General features: G+C 27.1%; 2 protein-coding genes across 4 annotated transcripts in view; one reads left to right on the plus strand and one right to left on the minus strand.

The window, feature by feature from the left end:
• LOC110282812 (RYamide neuropeptides) overlaps positions 1–8,369 on the plus strand; it is a 93,434-nt gene extending 85,065 nt beyond the window's left edge. Inside the window, exon 4 of one of the 2 annotated variants that reach the window (XM_071179491.2) lies at positions 8,105–8,369. In XM_071179491.2, the coding sequence (XP_071035592.1) occupies positions 8,105–8,144 (40 nt within the window). In that variant the 3' untranslated portion in view covers positions 8,145–8,369. The remainder of the gene's footprint in view (positions 1–8,104) is intronic. The other variant, XM_071179495.2, reaches the window with a different exon arrangement.
• Positions 8,370–11,082: 2,713 nt separating this feature from the next.
• On the minus strand, positions 11,083–24,263 carry LOC107438535 (solute carrier family 25 member 44). 2 transcript variants are annotated; one of them, XM_016050845.5, is made up of 4 exons: positions 23,961–24,263; positions 22,224–22,991; positions 20,727–20,854; positions 11,083–17,474 (listed from the first exon to the last, which is right to left on the minus strand). In XM_016050845.5, exons 2-4 carry the CDS (start codon positions 22,879–22,881, stop codon positions 17,283–17,285), a joined length of 978 nt encoding a protein of 325 aa, XP_015906331.1. In that variant the 5' UTR covers positions 22,882–22,991; positions 23,961–24,263; the 3' UTR covers positions 11,083–17,282. The 2 variants fall into 2 exon arrangements, with proteins under 2 accessions (XP_015906331.1, XP_071035608.1); XM_071179507.2 differs by lacking the exon at positions 23,961–24,263 and adding an exon at positions 23,755–23,882.
• Positions 24,264–25,547: the final 1,284 nt, after the last annotated feature.

A 25,547-nucleotide genomic window follows, 5' to 3' on the forward strand; every position in this document is an offset into this window, starting at 1 on the left:
CCACAATAAGTTTATCGTCATAGCCGAAGCCTTTCTTAAAGTATTTATGAGTCTCCACATTGTTGCCCATTTGGCGGAGATTTTCTTGTTTTTCATCAAAATACAAAATAATTAATACAAAAAAATTATCAGTAGCTTCTTTTGAAAGCTATCTATAAGCAAAGGAGAGTAGAAAATAAAAGAATTAAGGTAATTCAGACAGTTTTGAGCACTATTTTCAATGACATGAAAAAGGAAGAGGATTTCCTTTACAGCAAGTTGGAGGTTAATAATTAGGTGAGAAGGCATAAAATATGGCATAACTTAGCATCTCCCTGAGACTGTATTGAGACTGCTATAAAAGAAAGTCTAGAAATCCATTTATTGCCATTAGCAGAGAAAATTGGTGGCCCAAAGTTGGATTTTCCACCAGGACAATGCCTCTCTTTCAAGTTACAAAATCTTCACAGTATTGGTTTTTGGATAATAGGTATACATGCCATGAAGGGCCTGCCCTATCATCTGATCTATATTCCCAAGAAAACGGGAGGGCTGACATCAGTAGGACTGAATATACCAAAAAGAAATTCAGGATCTTAGTTTCAGTTTGTTCCAGAATCTTCCATCATTAAAACCTTGGATAACATTTATGGTGTGGGGGGGGGAGGAGTTATCGATAATGCCAACCTTCACCTATCAAAAGGTACCTCGTGATTGAATCAAGTTAGCAAGTCTTATATACTAGTGAATTGATGTTTAATATTCGTAGTGGTAGTTACGCCACAATGGTAATGTCTTCCAGAGTTTAGTAAATAGTTCGCAACATCATATATTAATGAATTTCCGAAGATTGTGTGTGGGGGGGAAAAAAAACCCAGACATTTCCGATTTTTTTTTCATTAAAAACTTGCAATAAAATTAAACAATAAAATGATTCATCACTATTTTAAGTTTCTTAACTAATTCTGAAGATTTGCTGTATTAGAGACAACTCAGTAAAACCCCATCTCCTAAAAAAAAAGAACATATTTCACTTTAATCCTTAAAGCAACAACGACAGCGAAAAACATATTTTACCCTTAAAAACTAACGATTGTCGTCGATGATCTTCGCAGTTTAATTAATTAAATAATTATTTAATAAAGGCACGGTAAAGTTTGAAGGAAGGAGCCATTTTAAATTGAAACTGTGTTGGCATACATTATTTTCAATTACGTAATTTTTATTTTCGTATTCATGACTTCTCTTTAGTGTTAAGTTCACGACTAATATCCAACTCTCTTTTTCCATTCAGTATTTAAAAGGTATCTCCAATAAATTTTACAGCAATGGACATTAAAAGTGTTTTTAATCTGAATGACGTAAAATACATAGGACTTTCCCGGATAAAATGTCATCTCGGATTTCAAGACCCTTTTGTTAAGTCTCGAGCACTTAGTTTTTGCTTCCAATGCTAATCTACACCGTTTAGGATGTCCTCTGAGACTAATACAACCAGACGTTTTAAAAAAACTATAAACCAAATATTCCACTATTACTTCAGATTTTCCCCTCCGATTTAAAGCGGATTTATTTAAATAATATAAATAAATAAAAATTTCATTAATTATTTTCTATAATTCCATTAAAAAATATGGTATGGAAAGTTTAGAATTATATAAATAGATTGTGTTTAATTTAGGCATCAAATATAACCTAATGAAAAAATATTTCTTAAATTTACCAAGCGTATGCTTTCAGTGCAATTTTGTTTTTATGCACATTGGGAGAATAATGTAGAAGAAAGATTTTATTTTTATTTATAAAAAAATGAAAGCAATTGAAATGGTAGCGTTCTTTAAAAACTACCATTTAAATTTTCGTGTATCCATGTTACTGTAAAAAGACAGAAATTGGCGATAGTCGACTTTCACCGGTGAATGTCAACAATCAAATACCCGAAAATGTCCCGAATGTTGGCAAATGTCCGAAATATATGCTAAATCTGATTTAATATTAATTTAATCATTACTCTTGCCTGGTACTTCCTTCAGTGATGTTTTTTTAAGGTTAGGGGCCACTACCCGGTATCCGAACGCTAATGTTTTTCCTAATCTGTCCTAATTGGATATTAAAATATAGAATAAATATTAGAATATCAACAAATAAATGAATATCAAATCGAATATAACAATTATTTCGGACATTTTCCAAACGGACAAAGTGATTGTTAACATTCACTGGAGAAATTCGCCATTTTCCGGATTTCGGTCATTTCATTGATGTTATGACTTTTACTCGATAAATACTCCTTCGATTTCAGTTAATATGTCCATTAATTGTTTCTGTACAGAAATTTTTAGCACGCATAGCAAATGTCTAAAATTAGTAAAATATAGAGTTAGTTTATAAACTTTAACATAATAACACAATACGCTTGTACTTTAATAATTAATATTTCATGTCAATAATTGTTTCAATAGTTAACATTTCTTCCTAATCGAATAGAATGTCGTCTAAATTCGAATAAAGTAGAGCAGAATTGATCCGTCTTAGAATTATAATAATTAATAAAATAATAATAATTAATATAATTTACTACAAATAAGTAATCGAAAATATACATTTAAACATAATGTATTAGTGGAGCTGATTTTTGTAGAATATGAAAAAGAATCAAGAAAAAGTTTAAGTGAAATAATAATAATGAAAAAAAATGGCTTTTATCACATATTCGAGATAGTAAATTATGATTTTTTTTAATTGTTAAATATCTGAGTAATATTTTTGTCGTAAAAATGGTTTAACTTATTAAAGAAGACTATAAGAAAAAGCTTCAAAACAACCTAAAATATTTACTTAACATAAAATGTAATTTATGAGTTTTCGTATGAAGGGTAACCCAGGTACCTAGAGTAATTACTCAGGTTCTAAAAAACAGGCAACGTTTCTGAAAAAAATTATTCAAAAATAAAACTATAATAATTTTAATGTAAAGAAAGTATTAAATAAAGTGGACTTAACAAAAGAAAATAAAACTAACACTTTTATATTACATAAGCGAATTTTGTTCACAAAATGATTTAAAAAAACATTTAGTTTAGTTATAAAAAACACTTCATTCAATTAAATTATTTTCAAAAGTTAGTGAAGATTTCAAAAAATAATTTCTTACAAGGTTTTATTTGAGTTTTGAATTTAACATAATTGACTGAGATAATCATAAGCCCCGCATTATATTTTATAATAGTTATTTGAAATAATTAATAGCATTTTTTATTTATTGATATAATCTGAAATAATTTATGGAACTTTTTATTATTAATATTATTTAAAGTAATTATTAAAATTAGGTAATAAAATTTTATTTTATATAGTTATTTAAAAAATGCAACAGTTAAATATTTGATAGCAAAACATGAATAATAGTTCACACAAAAAAAGTGTGCAAATAATCTTCAAATACCTGAAATAATTTAAGAGATATGTTTAAAAATTACTATAAGTTAATTTTTAAATTTTATTTAAATTTTTATTAATTTAAAAAAAAAATTCTTTTATTTAGAATTATACTAATTAACCTTGAATTTAAATTAATTTTATAAAAATAAATTAACTAATCAGACCAGAATCCATCAAACATTCAGATATACACACTTTCTTTGCTAATTAATTGATTTACGAACCTTGAAATTGCAACAAAAAAGTTGAATAAAACTTGTTATCATACCTAGAGGAAACTTATTTAAGTAAAATTTATAAAGAAATTCAGAGAAAAATTATTTAATATTATTTATTAATATTTTAACGGAATGCTGAAATAAGTATTTTTCCCCTACTAATTTTTTTTAAAAATTATTTTAAAAAATGATAAAAGATTAATTTTTATTAATTTTTAAATATTTATTAATTTTTTAAAAAAAAAGCTGCTTTGCCAAAATTTACGAATCTTATAAATAACGTACCAATGAAAGCTGGCTTATAGTTTAATGGATACAAAAATTGTATGAATTTATTTTCCCATTGTTTTTAATCTTAGTAAATTTAAACACATTTTTAGAATTATTCATAATGATAAAAGCATAAATGTTTATACTTGTCGAAAACATTTCAGTCATAAATGCAAGACACCTGATATTTCCCCTATGAAAACTCCTAACGCAATCCAGTAATGTATTTTCAGTTTAATACTCATTAAATTTTGCTTGTCTGCTATATCCAAACAAAACATATTGCTCTACAAAGAAAACGTAAAAAATCTAACTTAACACGCAATAGTAGATGGACGAATCTAAGAAACTATACCTTTATAATTTTATGAAATTTTTCTCGTGATATTCAGAACTACAAATTTTTATCTCTTTGACGCAGATGGGCGTCTCTTTTTTTACATAGTTTTTTTCTGACACTCTAACTAACAGAAAAATATACTTTCGCACTTTTTTTAATTATGAAAAACAGCCAAATAGTTACTAACACAAATCTGTCTGATTATCAGAATTATATTAGTACTAAAATATAAAATTCAAAATAAATAAATAAATAAATAAATAACATGGTTCCCAGCAGATCACCGAAGTCAAGCATCACTGACTGCGGTCAGTGTGCGGGTGGGTGACCACTTCGATCAGTCTGCGTAGGGACCGAGGGTGTGCGGTATTGGTCCTCGTTAAACTATGCTCGACTTCGCGAGCAGGTCGTCGGGCTACTTAAGCGGGGGTGCCATCCCCTCCGCAGAGGATCAAAATTGTGATGGCATGTCTTCGGCTCATCCTCCGGGATGTTTCCCTGACCGTCGCCAATAGAACATTGTGCAGCTCTAGTGCGACGTAAATTAACAACAACAACAACAAAAAAAAAAAATAGTTAGAATTTTTTTTCATTCCAATTCAAATATTTATCAATAATTGATTTTGTAAATTAAGAAAATTTTAATTTATTAATTTTTAATTAATTTATTAACTTTTAATTAATTTCTTTGTAAATAATTGTTTTTCTTTGATCAAAATAACTGCAGATAAGTAAAAATTCGAAAATTATTGCTTGTAAGTGAGCCATGTTTGGAAGATTGTACCTTTAACGCAAAAAAAAGACACCGGTGTTTCATGCCGCATTTCATAACCATAAATTATTAAAATTCTAAATATAATATTTTTCACTTTTTTGCAAAATAATGAAAAAAAAAGTATGAAAAATATATTAAATAAATATTTCGCTTTTAAAAAGGTTAGATGATATGAATGAAAATAAAATAAAAGTAACAGTAAGTTGCTCTAATTCACACTTTATTCAAAGGAAAAATGTTATTAAAATTAATTCTGAAATCACAGGGCATGACTTACAGGGATGCCATGAAACGTAATTTTGTAGACGTAGTTTTTAATTGAATATAGAACAAGGTTTTTTTTCTACATTTTATTGGACTACTAAGATATCATCTCATTATCCTATACTACATATCAATATTTTTTTCTTTGACATTGTAACATTGACATTCTATGAACTGTCAACAATCATAAAAATAGTGAATATTGATAACCTCCTATCAGAGAGATAAAGTAAGTTTAATAACATAAAAAACCTTTCGCTGTTATTTATTTATCTGCAGTTTGTACTTAACATTAGTAAATTTATTCCATTGCATAATCTGACTGTAATTATATAAAGAGGTTAAACTAAATAAATATATCATTCCATTTTAAATCGAACTACTTTTAGGGAAGAAACAAGATACCCTTTCTAGAATTGCCCTTTTATTATCAATTAGGTAAGGTGTCTAGGTTATCAATTTAATTTAGAACAGTTGAGTAAAAGCATATAAATAATTATGCTTTTTTGTTATTCAAAAAAGAGAAACAGAAAGAAACAACTGGAACATAACATTCATATGAAAATAAAAATGATGAAATTACAGATATCTTACAAGTAATTTCTCCCAAATAATCTTCAGGTCTGATACCACTTTTTAATTGAATAAATTAAAAATTGTTAATTACTCGGTTGTATAATTCAAAAATCGTCGTTGTTGTCGTTCATTCAGAATAGGAGAAAGGGTACACAGAATGAGCATTTTTTAGATTTTTCCTCGTTAATTTAAAATAATGCAATTAGAATTCCAGGAAATTAGTTATTCTAGGAAATGAGGATCTTCAAATTGCATCATTAAGCGCTAACATTTACTTTTGCCATTTAAATGTAACAGTAAGACTGTATTACAATCACGCACTGATAAAATATTTGGAGTGCGTTGAACTATAACATCATTTAAATTTGCGGCAAACTTAATTGAACTATATTAAGGTTAAATAAAATTTGAATATGGCTATAGCCCAAGGCTATATATATGGCTATAGCCCCAATTGTACCATATTCTCATACTTCATAAATCTGATTAGACAACATCTCAACTTCGTCTATGCTTCTTAAATTTGATTACACATATCTAAGAACATATTTTTCAATTTAATACTTTTTTGCGCAGCAAACTTATATTGTATTATGGTTTAAGATAGCGATATTGACTCAATTTCCACTTTAAATCGATTCAACTTTGCACTGATTATTCTGAAAGTAAAATATTTGAGTTTTTCTCTTCAAAATAAAGACAAAAATATGATCAAGCAGTGTTTTTTGTTAGTTAGCTGGATTTGGATTTGAAACATGCTCATAACAGAGGACGAAATCATCATTTTAAAGAAATGAAAGTCGCGGGTGGTAACCAGTATTGATGTTTTTTTATAACCAGCTATTTTTTTTCTTTTTGTAATAACCGAGATAGTTTACCTCACTAAATTTAAATGCCGATCAAAACATATTTCATAAATTACATTTTTTCCAAGCATTCAATTCGAGCTATTTTATTGCATCGCACGGTTCCAAACATGACCGACAGTTTTAAAAATCATTCAGATGGAAAAAGAGAGAAAAGTACGATTTTCTTTATTTTAGTGTGCCGTAAAAATCCATTTTGGTGATGGAAGTGATAAAAATTGAGAAGAACTGCACAGAATTTTTAAAATAACCGCCATTTGGAACTCAACGCGTGCAATCTGATGACAAAACTAACAGACATCCATGCAAGTAATTTCAGTCGCTAGACTGGTCTGACGAGCATTGTTTTAAAGTTCTTTTTAAATAAATAGCGCTATCTGTTGAGAAACTTTGTAACTCATTTTCAAACACTGAAAAAAATAAACTAGCTGATTTCCTAAGTTCAATGCAGTAAACCATTTTTTCTGGTCTTTCCATTTTGGGGACAGAGTTTAGTTAAATATTGAAAAGATTGTTTCGAATTTATTCGCTGAAAAAATTCAGTTAGTTCTTGTGCGAAAAATATGGGTCCTAATAAAAAATGCAAAACATTGTTTAAAAAGGGGGATGATTATAAATAGCAAGGACCAAAAGAAAGAATTAATAAATTATATATTCCGTAGTTTTCAATTACATTTTGAGTTGTGGTAGCTAAGGGGATAGAGCGTTGGCTTTCCAATGAGGTAAACCGGGTTCGAATCCCAGCGATGGCTGATAGATACGAATTCCACACCCGGCTCGCATCGAACAAAGCGCTGACGTAAAATATCCTCAGTGGCAGACGGATCATGAGTTAGAGTTCCTTTGCCACCAGGTTAACTGCGGGAGGTTTTCCACTCCATATAACGCAAATGCTGATTAGTTCGATTAAAAAGTCCTTCACGAAGGCGAATTTCTCATTAAACTTAATCCAGGAGTTCCCTTGTTTTCTGGATTGGATTCAAAATTGCAAGGCTACGGAGTTGAACCTTAGTAGTCATAAACCAAAATTAGGTCCGCTGTTTAACTACGGTTATAAAATAAAATGAGACTATTAATAAACGTTAATTATATTAATACATATTAATTAATTATTAAACATCTTATTAAGCATTATTAATCTATTAATTGCATTTAGTAATTTCACTATCTATTAATTTTTCTAGTACTTTTACAAAATATTGCAATTTTTCAATAACAATTTTGTATGAAATCTAATCTCAAAGCTACGACAAAAGTTGTCTTCGACAAATGTATTTGCAATACAATGGCTTAAATAAAGGTTAATCTTGAAATTAATTTATGCTTTTATTTTATTTTACTAAGTAACTAATATTTGATTTTTTTATTCTTTTAGCAGGAAAGACAGTTCATCTTCGGAGCAGATTCTTAACTGACAGGATAAGCCGAACAGTTAACATTTAGTTTAGAAACTCTTGACCCTAACTCCATTTCTGTATCTACTGGAGGAAATTTAAAAAAAAAAATGATTAATAAAAGGTTACCAATGTATATGTGAAATGTATTTTATTTTATATAATAATATAAATATAAGTATTTCGTTATGCACGCTTTAATAAATACTGTTTGGAACTTCAATAAAAACTGTTTAAAATGTCTAATTTCTCGTTACTTTTTTACTCTAATGATTCAAAGAATGAATATTAAGTTTTTGTTAGTAAAACTATGCTGTTGTGAAAATTAATGATATTTTTTTACGATATGAATCATGCACCGAGTTACTATAAGATTTTACACTGATTAAAATTAATTTTCTATTATTTTTATACAAAGCGGTGTTCGAAAAGTTCGGAGAATGGTGGTCACACACAAAAAAAAGAACACTTAACGTTTCATTGGAAAAGAAAAGGAACTTAGTCAACAATTTTTTGTCACTTCTTTCCTTTCAAAAAAATTTTCAATAATATTTTTAAATAACATTTTCCGCATCAACATTATTTTTATTGTCCATTTTCTTCCCCAAGTGATTGAAATGGGTCATTCTTAAAAATTCAAGATTCAAAATTAAGTTTATGTATATATACTCAAATATTATATAAACAGCATGCATCGATAGTAAAATGGCAATCAGTTCTTATTAACGTCACCTATAAAGCCTCCGATAGCTTAATGGGAAGTTAAAGTTCGTACCTTGTAAGGAATACAAAAGTACTTTTGAATAACCATTTTATTTTTACTCTTATAAATTCAATTCTTATTTCTTCTGAGTGTGTATTACTTCTAAAGTGTGCGTATTCACACGTTTAGTAAGGAGGATTTACACGAGTATGTAAAATAAACCATTCCATCCAATGACAACAGTTACCAAAATACTTTATCCTTATAAATGTATAGGCCACACGCCTTAGAATTATTTGTTGCAAGCAAGCAAATACAATGCAATTAAAAAAAGAAAAAATATGCATAAACTAAAATATTAGAAAATTTTAAAATATAGAATGACTCTTTTTAATAGAAAACCATGTGATTTGAATTCCAAGTGCGAGAATGATAGAAGATCGGTTGTTGTTCTGATTTTGGAAGTATCTTTCTTGTTCTTCAAGACGAATTAAGTTTAATTAAGGGTACGTTTAGTTTATCCAATATAGGAAATACCACATTGACACGAAGTTTGATAAATATCCCAGATATTAATATCAGCAATAGCGTCTTTAAGATTGGAGTAATTTAGTTTATTTACAGGGGGGGGGGGGGGAAACGACTTAAAGGTCACATTTATTCAAAATCGTAACAATTAGAGAATCTATTTTTAGATTTAAGTTTTAACTCTTGTTATGTTAAGATTATTCCCGTAAAAATATTCGCTGAATTTTTACTAATTACTTAGAACAATAAATTTAAAAACCAATCAAACAAGAAAACATAAATTAAAGTGGCGAGAAAAACAAAATCTTTCAAACCAAAAATTTGCACATTAATACAAAATCATTACCTACATATTATATCGCTGGTTAAAAATTAAAACACTTCTGCAAATCACAACTTTTCAGGAGAGCTTATTATGTTTTCAGAAGTGTTTTAATTTTGAACCTATATGGTTGCGGTATATATTATGATATACTCCAATAATAACACCTACAAATCAAATCTTTGAGTTTAAATAATCCCCCAAATTTTTAAGAAATTCAAACAAAACTGCTTACAATTGAATACTACAAAATTAATAACTTACCTTTAATTCAAAAAAAAATTCTAAATGTAGAAATCAAAATCTTAAGTAATAATTGCATTGAAAAAAAATTATTCAAAAATTACAGTAAATTAATTTTTATGAAGTTTCAATAAGAGCTTTTTCTTCACCAGTAATAGCTGCGTCAACAGAAAAGACTTCGGGACACAATTGTCCTAAAAATGTAACAATTTAGAATAGAAAAGGGCGGCCAGTTGGCCGAGCGGTTAGCACGCCTGACTGCGAAGTCAATGGCCGCGGATTCGAATCCCGTTCTGGGCATGGATGTTTCTCTCTTGCGTTGTCCTCTGTTGTTTGTGATGTGTAAATGTGGCCCACCCTATAAACGGGTTTGTGGCAGTGTGCAATGCTACTCGCCTCCGTGACTTTGGTTCACAGGTGCCCACTGGGTAACGCGAAATGAGTAATACCTTTGGCATCTTCTAAGGTGAAACGAATTAAGTTCAGTGCCTGCCATTCGAAAAAAAAAAGAATAGAAAAGGATTCTATTAAATAACTGACTTAAAAACAAAAAAAAAATCTATAGGAAAATGTTCTAAGTTTTTAGCAAGCATGTTCATCGGGTTCTCCCCGAGGTACGTGAACCCATTGTTATTCACTGTACTTGTGTACAAATGTGTATTTTCGCACTTATTTACAAAGTTTAGTCATTGTGTGCCTAGTTATAACTTGTTATCCAATTACTCTCCACGATTTGGTACCAAATTTGTAAGAACTATTTATAAATTTAGAAAATTTTCCTCTCTTAAATGGCACTAAACATTTTAACATTCTAAAGCATATAGTTTGTCTACGATAAGAACTTTCCCCGCCACAAAACCTGAGGCCGTCTGCTGCTATGGAAACAAGAATAGCACATTTCAGGGAGGGTAGCTTCGTCTAGGGCTAACACAATCGACAAAAGAAAGATTCTTTTTCTCTCGCCGATCGGAGCCAAAAGCTGTCCTAAACAGTGACCCCATACCTCTACTTGGAATAGTTATATCTCGTTACCATAGCCACCGCCACGGGTCCAGACGAATGGCTAGGGGAGTTCTTACTTTAGACGAACTATTTCTTCTGTGTGGTAAATAAAAGCTATAATTGGAAAAATATTTATGTAAAGATAAATAAAACAGTATGAGTCAAAGTTCTAAATGATTTTATTTTTTTTCGTACAATTTAAGCATTTAATATTTCTTGTAACCTAATTAGCAACTGTCTATGATGTTTTCCAATATAAATTTCAGAAACAGTGATATTAGTCAAAACAGAAACACACAATAAATAAAATTTTGAAACTTCAGATAAATTAACATTAACAACAGCAATCATATAACCTAGATCAGCGGTTCCCAATTTTTATCGACTATGGAACATTAAATGATCCGACATTCTTTCAACGGAACCCTGACTTTATAACTAATGTATATTAAGATAATTGAATCTATAAAAGACTGCTTTATTTAGAACATGGCATTTTTTCATCATTTTATCACTAATAATCTTAAATTAGGTTTCATATCCAACAGTTGAATTCACAGTGCTGGAGCTGAGTCTAGTCTATTTATGAATATGTTTTTGGTGTATAAACATTAGCAGAAAATAAATTAAATAAACCAAATTATGGCTATTGTTTGAATGAAAACTAAAAGGAATTGCTCGAAGAGTTGAAAATTTTAAGTAGGAAAACATATTTCCTTGTTAACAAACTAGTTCATTCATTTTGGTTTGAAAAACACCATGAGAAGTACTAATGCAATATTTTATGAATGTGTGCTTTCACAGTTTATTCATTACATTGTTATTTGAAAAAAAAATTCCCCCCCCCCCAAAAATGTGCTGTTAATAGCATTTTACTTTAAATAATATTGTAAAGCAGGGTGCGTAGTCAAATTATTCAACAAAAAATAAGCACCTCTTAAGCACTTTTCAAGCACTCAAAAAATATTTTTAAGCACTTTAAAGAAATATCATAATTAGGTAGGGTTGGAAAGTTTTGATAATTGACGGTTTTATCTTGTTTTAACAGTCATGTCAGAAAAAAAAATTTGGCATTTTTTTTGATAATTGTCAAAAATCATGAAATTTTGCATCATGTAAAACAAATGGCGTTTTCACACACTACGGACTGACAATACACCGAAATAGATTGGGGTTGAATTAATTGTGAAAACGTTGAATAGAACAATTTGAACTGTGTCTTTTTGCATAATTCGAAGGGAAAATCAACATAGTAAAGAAAAATCTAATTTTGAAAAAGGGTAAATTAAGCACTTTTTAAAAGCACCTTTAAGGGCTTTTAAAAAACGAAAATAAGCATTTTTTAAAAACGTTACGTAAAGGCAACTTAAATATTAAGAAATAATGGATTATTGAGTGGATCTAATACGATTACAAACTTAAAAAATTTTTTAAAAAAGTTTTAACTCTTGGAACCAGTTTACCTCTTCTATGGAACCCTAGTGCTTCACAGAGCACCATTTGGGAACCACTGCACAATATTATACCATACTTAAATCATTTTTAAATTTATGATTGTGACTAGCAAATTTAGACACCTATTTTTTTTCTTCTTTTAAAGTAAAATACATTAATAACAGTATTTGTATCAATTCAAACTAAAATAAATAAATAAAATAGTTAACTTTTTTTAACATATCCAGGAGAACAGAACAAAAGAAATGTTTTTAATGAAGGGGGGGAGGGGGGGAGCAAGAAGAGAGAAAGTTGATGTTCAAAGAAACATTCTCTTTGACTTAACCAGATCAAAATAGGCTTTAATCTCCTCAGTTTACTTAACATAATAAGGTAAGAGTTCAAACTGCAACCTTATTTTTTAAATTTTATTTTAGAACCTTATTTCAATTTACTTTTTTTAGATCCTGAAATAAATAGTGCTTGCACCCACAACTAACTGATTAATAGCTAAGCACAACCAAAATAAGAATAAAAAACCAATGACTGATTTGAATAAAGACTTTTAATAATCATTGGGATTGTTAGATAATATTGTTTTTCTGGAAATAAACATATTATAAACAGTTTTTTAAAACTTCTACAAAATTCACTGTAATATTTCATCTGTTGAAAAATCCTCAATCAGTTTTTTGATAGTTTCCTTCCTTGAGTTTGCAAGAAATTTTCACTCTTTATAAAAATTGTTTACATTAAATAAGTATAGCCTGCAATCTACTCTCCATGGAACAAAAAGCTCTTTATGAATGGAAGGTTAAAAATCCTTTAATTGAAGTGACTTGTAGGTTACGAAAGGTAAATAATTGAATTTAAAAAAAATCTCAAATTATATATCATGTGATTGGATAAGGCAAAAATCATTCAAAAAGTTTTAAATTTAAAAATACGGCTAAAAAATAATTATTAATATTCCTTCACAAATCAGGATTCTTTTTAAATTCATTGGATATAAAGAAAACATTCTAAAGTACCTGGGTTGAAAAGATTTTGACAGTTAAAAACCATGGTTAAAACTGACAAGAAAAAAACACCAGATAAAATATTTTAGTAACCATATAAACATCTTAAATTTATATTATTTATGAAACTAATATTTTAATTACATATTCTGTTCAATGAAATTTGAAATTTAAGGCTACAAAATTACATACAGTGTCTTGTGATTTTTTTCTCCATATACTTAACTGTAAGTTTTTAACAAATAGCCAAGCCCCTTAATAGGTCATTAACTTAAAACAATTTTTGATTCAATTTAAATTAAGAAACTTTTAAAAATATAAAAACCACCATACACATAGTTTAGGTTAAAGTAATTGTTACAGAACTGAATAAATTTCTTATGTTGTTGAAATTCATAGTCATTAGAAATGCTTTTCAGATCAAGAAATAAGTTATAATAGTTTCTTACAATTAAAAAGAAAAACTTTGAATTAAGTTTCAAATTTATACTTTGATTAAATAGTGTTACACTTTGAGGATAGAAATAAACTTATTGTAAAGCTTTTTTACAACAATGTTGAAAAAAAAAAACTTAAAAAACATTGAAAAACTAATAAAATATTTTTTTTTTTTTTTAAATATGTGAAAAAAAAAAAACTAAAAAGTTTATAAAGAGTTATAGTTAGATCTTAAATTAAGAAGAAAAAAAATGGAAACAACCACAATTTAAATAAATAATTCCTTGAAGAATATATAACAAATGTAGAATTAAAACAACTATATTGATGAAATGTGTGTACTCAAAATATGACAAAAGTTCACTTGAATAAATATCAGATAGGATAAAAATACAAAATTCCATGTTGCTTTATAGTTCAATTTTGTTTTAATTTGTTTTAATTAAATTTTAAAATTTAAGAAGTAGTATTTATATTTGTCTTTATGTACTATTCCACTTTGGTATTTATATTTTTTATTATGTCTTTGTCCAATTATTTAGCAATTTTAAAATATTCTAGCACAGCAGTGATGAAATGCCATAGTTTTTAATACTTTGAAGATATTTTTTAGAGTACTTTTACCCATACAATACAACATGATTAAAAATACTAATGTTAAAAAGTGTTTACTGAGTGATTTATTCTTTTATGAAATAGCAACATTGGAAGTCAATCGAGAATAACATGTACATACTCTAAAATTGTGATTTTTTTTTATTTTGATAATTCAAAGCAAAGTTTCATGTCAAACAATCATTATAGTGTAGAAGAAGTATCATTGTCAAAAAATTTTAATCCAGGGTGAACTAATAATAACTAAAGTGTCTAATATGCCTCTTAGTATTTTTTAAAAAAAAACAATGGCACTAAAAATAAATATAATTTAGGAACTATAAAAATTAAATATCTCAAAAAATATACACAGAATTTAAATTTGATACTTTATAAGAATGGAAATGCAACAATATATCCACTAATGTAACACTAAGTGCAAAGGAAATTAGATTAGTTAATAAAAGTACAGTATTTTGAAAATCTAAAAATAGTAAAAAAAGGGATAAATAATACAAATGTAGATTGCAGAATTTTGTACTACAAACAGATAGCTAAAACAGCATTATTAGTATGTTAAATTATTTTAGTCTTTCACGAATAGGTAATTTATCATGAATAGGTTTTAATATTCACAACAATCAATATTGTAATCAAGTTACAGTAAAATGACTATGAATAGAATTCAAATTTTTTGATAAAGATTTTGAAAAAATGTTTTGATAAAATAATCAAAATATCACTTCAATCTTAAGTAGAATAATCATCTTCAGAAAATAAAGTTTATAAACTATGTTGGCAATTTTAACTAATCATAGGGTAAGAAAAAAAAAAAAAAATACATTTTAGATTATTACCTTGAAAACAATTTGACTGGAATAATAAATATATTGAAATAAAAAAAATAATTGTGCTGAACAAATATTAAAACAAAGTTAATTGTATATAAAATATTTTGAATTTATAATATTTAAACAGCATTTACTGCACATTGAAATGTAATAAATGCAAGCCTAAAAAATATTCAACCCATTTTCTTGAATGTTTATCATCAAAAACAATTTGACAGGAGAGAAAAAAAATTCTTACAAAAGTAATACCTACAGAATATTCAATATTGAATAAATTAATAGTTATTAACAATTAATAAACAAACACATCTTTTCAATTGATAACATTAAATAAAAATAGCAATAAATTATATTTTATTTTGACTGTAAGCATATTGTCTACACAATTAGCACTAAAGGAATGATTTAAGCTAATAAATTTTGTTGCCAATTATTCTGATATATATATAATTTTGTGAGGCTACAGATGTACTGGCAAAAATTTTATTAAAAATGCAGAAAAAAAGATTTTTAAATTAAATTGCCCATAAATAATTCATTAAACACAAACCAAAGTAGAAATTAAAAATAAGCAGCATTAATAAAGGTGAAAAATCTAAATATAACAAATTTTAAAAACCAAATTCAAATTAATATAACCCTTTCTTACAATCATTAAGTATTTAAACTATGTAGGAACCAAATATCAACAAAAGTAAAACAATTATAGAATGAAGTTGAATGCTGTTTTTACTCTCTTGTACTTACGTTCAATCACTAAGCCAACATAACAAACGTAAACTTGTAACATACTCTTACAACAAGATTATATACTAACAATATAACACAAAAAATCAATTATAAATGACCTAGAGTTGATAAGCTCTATCAGATACACTTATTTACATTACCAAAATTGGCTATCACAAAATTCTGCAATACTCTAAAGATGAAATATTAAAGCAAATTGATCTAATATAATAAATTCAAATTGGAAAATTCTCTAATTTATCTATTACACAAATGTAGATTTTTTTTCTTCTTTTAAAAAACAGTAAAAGGAACACAGAGGGAACTTTAACTGACATTCTCTCACTCATAGAAAATCAAAATACTTTAAATTTCCTAAAAATAATTCAGCTGCACTAACTTCAAAATAAAAGAAAGAACTATAAATAATTAAAGCAACAAATAATATTTATCACAATTTTTATATACAATTAAGTATCCCTAGGACCCTTTTCATACATTTTGAAAAAATTTTACCAAGCATCCATAATTAATTGATAATAATAATTAATAGCTCTTAATAGTTAATAGCATTTTACAACGAATTTAAAAAAGTTAGTACTGGAGTTTGAAGACATGATACTGTTTTGGTTCACTGTAAGCAGTTTTAAAACTATAATATTTATTATTCTCTCCAATTTATATCTTAATATTAGAACATAAATCTTGATAAATTAACACAATTGAATTACTATTGTATTAGTGAGGTTATATTAATGTTTCCTTATATAATAGTTATTTTAATTTATACAATTTTAAAAGAATAAATATAACATAAGAATGCTAAGTCAATTAACAAACATAAATAAATTAGCTTAAACTTTTTACATTTGTTAATCATTAACTAATTACAAGTATTTATCTAATGGCACAACTATTTTCCATATAATTCAAAAGTATCTTGCAATTATTTCAACATACTTCTTTTAGTTGAAATCTTAAAACAAAACCTGAACATAATTTCTGATTTTATAAATTTTTACACCTAGTAAAAGCCACCTATATAAATGATGAAATAAAATAATGATTGACTTTAATTGGCAAACTAAAAGAGATCAAAAATTCACTTAACTAAATCATAAATGAAAACAAGCAGTAAATGAAAACATGGTTACAACAAATGTCAAGTTAAAACAATTGAGGACAAGACAATTAAATCATCTATACAAATAAATAAAATTAAATAATTAAAATAAATTTATTAAAAGTCCATTGTTAACTTTAATAAATGAATAATTGCATAACACTAAAAATTAACTACCAACGTATTTGGTCTTTGTATTGATCATACACACTCCATCGTTTTAATGTTTCATAACCTAGAACAACAAAAAAGGAAGAAAAAAAAGTTTGGATAATTCTAGCAGAAAGTCCTTTTGTTAGAAATGAGATACCTTCTTGGTGCCAAATTACGTTAACAGCACAAGAATAAGAGTTCATTCTATTAACCTGGAAAGAAAAAAAATTTAAATGTATAAAAATATAAACTTTCTATGAAACATGAACTACAGAATCGGCAATAAAAATAAAATAAAACAAATATAAAATTAAAATCATTTTCTGATACAAAGGCCTTTCACACAACTAAGCATTCAACGGTTTTGCGGAAGCAGTAAATCAGCATTTTCCCATTACTATATTCAGTTTTAGGAACCGAATTTGGTAAATAGAAAGAAAGGTGACTTATCGAAGAAAGAAGATGAGTGTGATGTGGTAAAGTTAAAATGCAGTATGTGCTTAACAAATATATTTACTTAAGAAGCATGTATCCATTAGTAAATAATTCATAAAAATTCACAAATTTGAACTAGTGGAATTATTCAAGTCTCATTAATTGTACGATATACAGTAATGAGACTAGTCATGTTAAATTTTTCTTTTAAACAAAGAAAATAAATACAGCTTCAACAAATATAGTTTCAACATAGAACTAGCAGAAAATTAGACAGGGGGGAGGGAACTCATATAAATGCAGTTAAGTAAAATTAATTTTCATATTTTCACTTATAGATGGCAGCACCATGATGATGAGCAAACCTTAAAAAAATTTTTATTGTTGCCATTATATCACTTTGTCTAAAATAGCATTTCATTTACAAGGGTCTTTTAGATCTTTTTGTTACATAAACAGAAAAAAAAAAGAATAATTTCAAGCATTTATATACATTTCTAAAAACTTGTGAAATTTATATTGGACAAAGAAGATATTTTTCAGCATTCCTAATGTAATACATATTAATATGCTCTAATTAATACCAACAGACACTTTTAAAAAATGAAAACTGTTAAAAAATTTTCCAATACATACACATAAAATTTACATTCATAATAATAATAATAAGACTCATGCTGTGAAAAGATTCAGAATAAAGGTGTAGATGATAAACATGTCCAGTTTTTATGTAGATAGCTTATTAAATTTTCTAAATATTTAGAATTTCGAAGGTAGTCCTCATTATTTACTTTCTTTTACAAAGCCTAAAAATTATCCAATAAAAACTATTTAATAACAACATTAAAGATAAATATAAAGATTTATAATTAATAGCTTTCAACTACTGACAATCTCTAAAATTTTCAAAATTGAAAAAAAAAAAAAAAAAAAAACAATATGATTTTAATTAATGCTTATAGTTGAAATATTAAGAGAATTTATGAACAGTGAAATATAGTAATATTAAAAAATAATCTTTAAAATCTTTTATAACCTTTAAGTTTAAATATTTGTTTATTTTTTAAATTTTAATTTTAAAGGGAAAAACTACAAATATTCTATTTTAACACAAGTTTTTGTAAAAAAAAAAATTTATATAAATATGTCACTTACTGAATAAAATACAATGAAATCACATAGTTAACAATAAATTTAAAAATCAAGAATGAACATGCATAAACTGAATAATAAACAGTATTGTAAATAATAATAACAAATAAATATAAATTGCACTTTTAATTAAAATTTATGTCATCAGTTGAGTTTAATATGTGTTTATAGATACAAAAATGATAAAGAAGATATCTAATCCTTGTTTATTTAGGTAACTAGTCTATTTTATTGATTTGTTAAATAGAACAAATCAATGGTCAGATATTTACCAATGTCCTAAAATGAGTTCATTTATTTCAATTTACAACTTTACATTTGGTATTCAAATACTTACTGATGAACTAGTTAGGACAACATTTATTAAATTATTAAATTTTCTAAACAAGTCATGAATAAAATATATATTACTCATCATGAAATATTTCATATCTTAAATTTATAATGAAAGAATTTTCAGTTATGAGTGAGAAGCTACAGTAATCTGTTACAAGAAAAGTTGTTTTCCAAGAAAGAGGTAGAAAAGGTAATTTTTTATAACTTTTTCTACTATAACATCTTTGAAAATAGTTAAAAATTAATTTCTCATTTCACTAATTTCTCATTAATTATAAACAAAAATAAAATGAAATTGTTTATAAATCAAAAAATTAAGCATAAATGAGTTAAAGCATGAATGTTTCCAATTTTATTCATAAAAAATAGAAAACAGCAACTGTTGTACATAACCCAGTTGTTTATGCTATGTCCTTGTGCATATGTGTCGATTATTAATGAAAAACTATTTTTAACAGTGTTCTCCATCAGATTTAAAAATAAGATTTCCTGGATTTTTTTAAAAAATATCAACAAAATTCTGGACAATGTTTTAATAGAAATATATATGTACATATATTTTAATAATAAATTTAAAAAAACTTTCATTTCGATATAAAATATTTTAAATGGGATGTTTTGGAAGAATCAAATCTTCATGAGAAAAAATTAAAGCTGAAGATTTTATAAAACACTATAGTCAAATTATAGATAAAAGCAATACTTTGTCTACGTACCAGACTTACTAGTTACTAAATGCAATTAATAGATTAATAATGTTTAATAATTAATGACAATAAACTAGTAATATATATTAATAACGGTTATTAATAGTCACATTATTCATCAGATATTGTACCTATATCTTACTGGTGATCAAGAATCAAATTTTTTAACTTGTTTACTGTTTTTTCTAAAAAAAAAATTTTTACCAGCCTAGGGAATTAATTATTTAAATTTAAATACTGATATGTTACATAAAAATTTTAAACAAGATATTAAATACAGAATATTTTGTACAAATTAAAATTTAATAAATCTACAAAATAGTAAACATATTGCAGTGAAATTTTTAAAAGAAGTAACAGATGTCAGATTTATTTACATTGAGCCTCTTTATCTAATTATTGTTACGTGAATTTTAAGATAGGTTATTTTCCAGGTTTTAGCTAAAAAATTTTATTTTCCAGGTTTTAGCTAAAAAATACAATCTGTGAAAACTTTGATTGAAACCTTGATCCTGAACCCCTCTTGCTAATTCCCTGAAAATGTTTTTAAGAATATATAAAATATTTTCCAATTTAACATATAAACAAGTCACATGATATAATTTATTCATGTGCATCTCCACTTGAAACTGATAAAGCATTTATAACCTGCCAATTTTAACTTCGACTGACATTTTTTCCTAATTAAAATTACTCACATTTGTAACAATAACCGTGAATTTATAATACATATCGCATTGTTATAAATATTACGTTTCTAAGAAGCTATTCTTTACGTAATACAGAAAATAATCATAGAGAAAAAAATGCTAAAATTAGAGAAAATTCTCGAACCTGTATACGAGCTCTTATTACGTCTAATGGATTAGTGATCACAGCTACAGTAACTCCACTCATTTGACCTCCTACACAATGAATAAACATATGTGATGTCCACAGAGGCAGTGTTGAAGCTAAAATATCTGCAACAGTTAAAATTTATTAAAATTAACAAATACTATTCAAAACAACATAAAACAGCCATTTTCATTTAACAACGATTTTAAACAATATTCCTAAATAAACAAAAAAAGGAAATAAAGAACTAAAAAATGTTCACCTTGTTTTGCTTTATTCTTCACCGCACTAAGTATACCCTATCCTCTTTTAAGTATTTTAAAATGTATGACATTGCTAATAATTTAAATAATTAATAATTTATTATGTCAACAAATAATGTGTACTGTTAAAACAATGTAAAGATAAATTTGCACATTAGTCAAATATTTTGATTCTCAACAACGAAATTCAAAACTTATTCTTAAAAAAAATAATAATAATTATTCGACAAGTTTGATTTTAGAAAATTTTTTTTTTTTAAAAAATTGAAGTTTATGTATGATCAAATTGAATCATGAACTGTTATTGTTATGTGTTGTGATTGACACGGTAACCAGAAAATAAAACCTTTTATTGCTTATAATTCTAACTAATATTTTAGTAGACATTAGATAAAAACAGTGTTCCACGTGTGCTGAAAAAGAGATAAATGTCATAAAATGAATCATATTCTTTAGGTTTACATAGTACTTGCTTCGATTTTACTTTATTATAGAGTAAATAGAAAATAAACAAGTTTAGATCTCTACATACACATAAAAACATTAAACTTTTTATTCATTTTAAGTGATAGCCATTAGATTAAAATGACATTGTCTGTGTGATGAAAAATAATAATAATAAATATACTTAACAAAATATAATTTTAATTTAATATTATTAAGTTTTAGACAAAATAAACTCCTAAAGTTCCTTGAGATACAATAGATATACAATGTGCAATTTGCCAAGTAAACTTAAAATTCTGTATTTCCAACATCATAAAAAAATATACAATTTATTAAATCTTATATAATACTTTGTTAAATAAAAATTTAAATTATGATTAAATATTTAAATTATGATAATACTTTAAGGTCAGGTCAAAAACTTTTATGTTAGAAGGGTATTTTACAATTGGGGCAAACATTACTACTGTGGATCGATTCAAAAAGAAAATTAATAGCACAATAAAGGGGAAGGTTTTCATATCAATACCCAAACCAAAATAATTGCTAAGTCTTACGCAACTTCAAGGCAGCAACCTGCAAGAAATAAATAAAAAATAAAAAACTCAGGTCAGAACGTAACCTACTCGTCACCACAGGCAAACCTTGACATATTTATTCCCTAAATTTCTGCAAGTTTAAAATCTCGTTGACCCTTAATGATTTTAGTTGGCGTGCACATGGTACCAATATAGAATTATACTCCATCTCCCAAAAATAAAAATCCAAAGAATATTTTATATACCTGAATAAACAGGATAGAACATCCACCACAGAGCACTACTTGGAACATAAGTACACAGAGAAGCACAATAACCTCTGTAGAATCCTTTTAAACCATCCTTCTCATAAATCTTATTAATAATCTGTGCAGCAAGTCCCGTTCGAGTAGCACTCGTATCAATATTCAGAGGATTAACAGAATTTGCACCGGTCATTCCTTTATCCTTCAACAAGCCAAGAACCATCATATGTTGAGACACAATATCAAAAGGAGTTATTATGGTCTGCCCAACCAGTGACCCACAACCTCCGCCAATCAGGCCCTTTAGCTTAGTGTCCCTAATATCAGCATACAAAGTCAGCATGTGTCTCACTTTTTCATAGGTAATTATATAACCAATACCTGATGCCATTTGTATGGAATTGATCCAAAATCCCCTGTAAAGACTACAAAAGCCTTCGTACTTAAGCATTTTGAAAAAGGCATCAAAAGTACCGGTGTAAAATGCATTTTGTTTCTGGATTTGTAAACGTGTTTTTATGACAGTGAAGGGGTAGAGAAGACCCCTCAGTGCGAATGAGTTTACCATGGAGAGTGAAAAGAAACGACTTTTATCCATCATTTCCCACTCGATGGTAAGTACTCTTGGTGGTTCCATGCTAGGTACCTGACACGTCATAATATGTAACTGAGTAATAATGATAATAGAAGTTCTTTAGCAGAATAAGAGTGAAAAAATCCCTGTAAATGGAATTGGATCTTCATAGCTACTCTTAAGATCAACTTGACCTGAAATAAATAAATTTAATTAGCACAAATATAACGATTATTATGAGCTAATAAAAATTAGTGGTTGCATGAAATAGAGTAAAATGATTTAGAACAAGAGAAATGATTTTGCAAGTAAATTGCAATAACAATTAACAACATTTTTAATTCTTTAATTATAAACAAGTACTATGTTAATTGTTTAAGTAATAATGCTTATTTGTTTTGGCAAGACTGAAATATTGCTAAAAAAATTCCAACAAAAAAAATTTATAAATTTTAATAAAATTGTGTCTTACAAAAAATAAATCTTTTGGAACACAGAGCAATAATCTGATAATAAGCTTCAAATAAATCCTTAAGGTTCAAATTAAAAAAATATATATATTTCCTTTCCTCGCATTGCAAAATATTATATTTTTAACATACTTAGGTAGATGACACAACAAATAACTATCAAAAATAAATATTTGCTTTTATCCTTAACAGTAAATTAGTCCGTATAAAATAAAACTTCTATTAACTGCATAGAAGATCTTCTGTTAGTATGAACTCTAAAGAACATTTGCATTTAAAAAATTAAATAAAAAGAATATAGTAGCCATTTAAGAAACACAACACCCAAACAATTAGTCATATTGTAACTATTGGAGAAAAACAAACACGTAAGATAAACTAGATATATAATACATTATAACATCAAAACCCTATCAAACGTTTAGAATCCTTTCCTTGAGAAATTATTTTATTTTCTTAAAATAGTACATATTTAAGGTAAAATTACCCTTGAGAATTCAAAAACATTTTATTCAATTATAATATCATTCTTTCAGTCACACTAATATAACAATTCACATAAAAAGTAGAGACGTTGATTTCATTCAAAGAATTTAAATAAAAATACGCATGCCATAAAAAATAACAAAGATTGGGGATACAACAAATAATCAAAAGACAAGAATATTCAACTTTGAACCTCAGATAACTTACATAGTTCAAATACTAATAAAGATCTCAAGGATAAATCTCAGAGCTCATAAGATCTCATCAACTAAATTTTAGAAATAATTAGATCGAGCAAGTGTCAGAGAAATGTGTTTCTCATGCTATTAAATAATTTAAAAATCACTAAAATAGACTAATATTATTCAAGCTAATACTGTTCAAAATTTATTAATTTCTAGTTAATTTAATAAATATTTATGCATAAATATTATCAATTTAAGAACATTTCACAGAACAGTATCGGCGAGGTGCCAATGGTTGCGTCACGGAAAACTTCAATGGCCTGATGACGTATTGATGATGCCATTCTCTTATGTAAAGAGTAATTTTTAAGCTGACTGGGGTGGCCGAGAGACCAATACTTTGCATTCACATTGCCACTGACAAAAATCAAGCAATCAAAGGGCTTCTGATTAGATGAAAAAGTTACACAAATTGTGCATGCGAATTCGGAGATGCAAGCAAGAGTTTGATTGGTGAGATTAAGATTCAAGAGAATTTGATTGGATGAGCTCATATTCGCAGCTCTGAATTCTCATTAGTGTCTATTTTGCATGCAGTGTGAATGCAGTAAAATGATTTTTTTCTCCATTTCTTAGTTTTCTTTTCTTCTATTTATAAAATAATTATTTCTTTCTATATTTTTCTAATATTAATCGCGAATTTAGTAAAAAACAAAGCTTCTTTAATCCATTATTTGCGATTGTAAAGCTCAAATTCGCCATCTGGGGAGAAGACCAGTTCCATGTTTTGACCCTCCCCATTCCCTTTCCTTTCTCAGTTGTATGGATGGTGTTTTCTACACTAGGGAACGCTGCAAGCTCGGTACCGCCTAAATTTCCGGGTTACTGTTTCCGTTGCATTTTTAAGCCATTTGGCATCATTGTGTTTTGAGATTCTTGCAAACAATGTATTTGATTACTTATTACTTGTGTTTACAATGCTAACAATACTTGTGTTTACAATGCTAAAAGTGTTAACACTAACGTAAGATGGTGCACAGCTTACAACAAGAACAAACAGTAATAAGCTTATGGAAAGAGGCCATATCAAGACTGCCATAAAAGCTAGTTATTCAAAATCTAGCAACCATGTCACCTTTTTTAACAATATATCTCTAAAAAACTAAAACAAATTTTTACTTCAAACTCACCAGAATTACATATTAACATAAATATTTTATGAAATATGGCAGATTTGAGCTCAAAAATTATCTAATTTATTTCTTTTATTGAAAACAAAATTATTCGCTTGAAAACATCGCCTATCAGAATAACATGTAGTAAGCAGCTGCAAACTTTTTAACCGGAACTAGAGTAGGTGCTGATCTCGATATTGTTATTGTTTACATTTCTATTGAAAACACCATCCATAGGAATGTTCTACGGTATTTTCTCCTGTCTTAATATTTTTCGTCTTCACTTGTTATTCACTTATTTTTTTAAATTTCTGCAATGTTTAGAACTTTATTCAATGTAGTTTTCAGTTCCATGGATGATGTTTTCTACACTAGGAAACGCTGCAACCTCCATACCGCCGGGTTACTGTTTCCGATGTATTTTAAAGCCATTT

Source organism: Parasteatoda tepidariorum, chromosome 3, assembly GCF_982258835.1.
Source record: "Parasteatoda tepidariorum strain Cologne lab strain chromosome 3, Ptep-v5.0, whole genome shotgun sequence".
Classification (NCBI taxonomy): domain Eukaryota; kingdom Metazoa; phylum Arthropoda; class Arachnida; order Araneae; family Theridiidae; genus Parasteatoda; species Parasteatoda tepidariorum.

Coding starts and splice junctions, on each gene's coding strand:
- LOC107438535 (XM_016050845.5), bottom strand. CDS start 22,881: ATGACGTGTCAGGTACCTAGCATGGAACCACCAAGAGTACTTACCATC. Junction 20,855..22,223: donor GTTCTATCCTGTTTATTCAG/GTATATAAAATA, acceptor TAACTGTTGCAG/ATATTTTAGCTTCAACACTG. Junction 17,475..20,726: donor TAATAAGAGCTCGTATACAG/GTTCGAGAATTT, acceptor TTTTCTTTCCAG/GTTAATAGAATGAACTCTTA.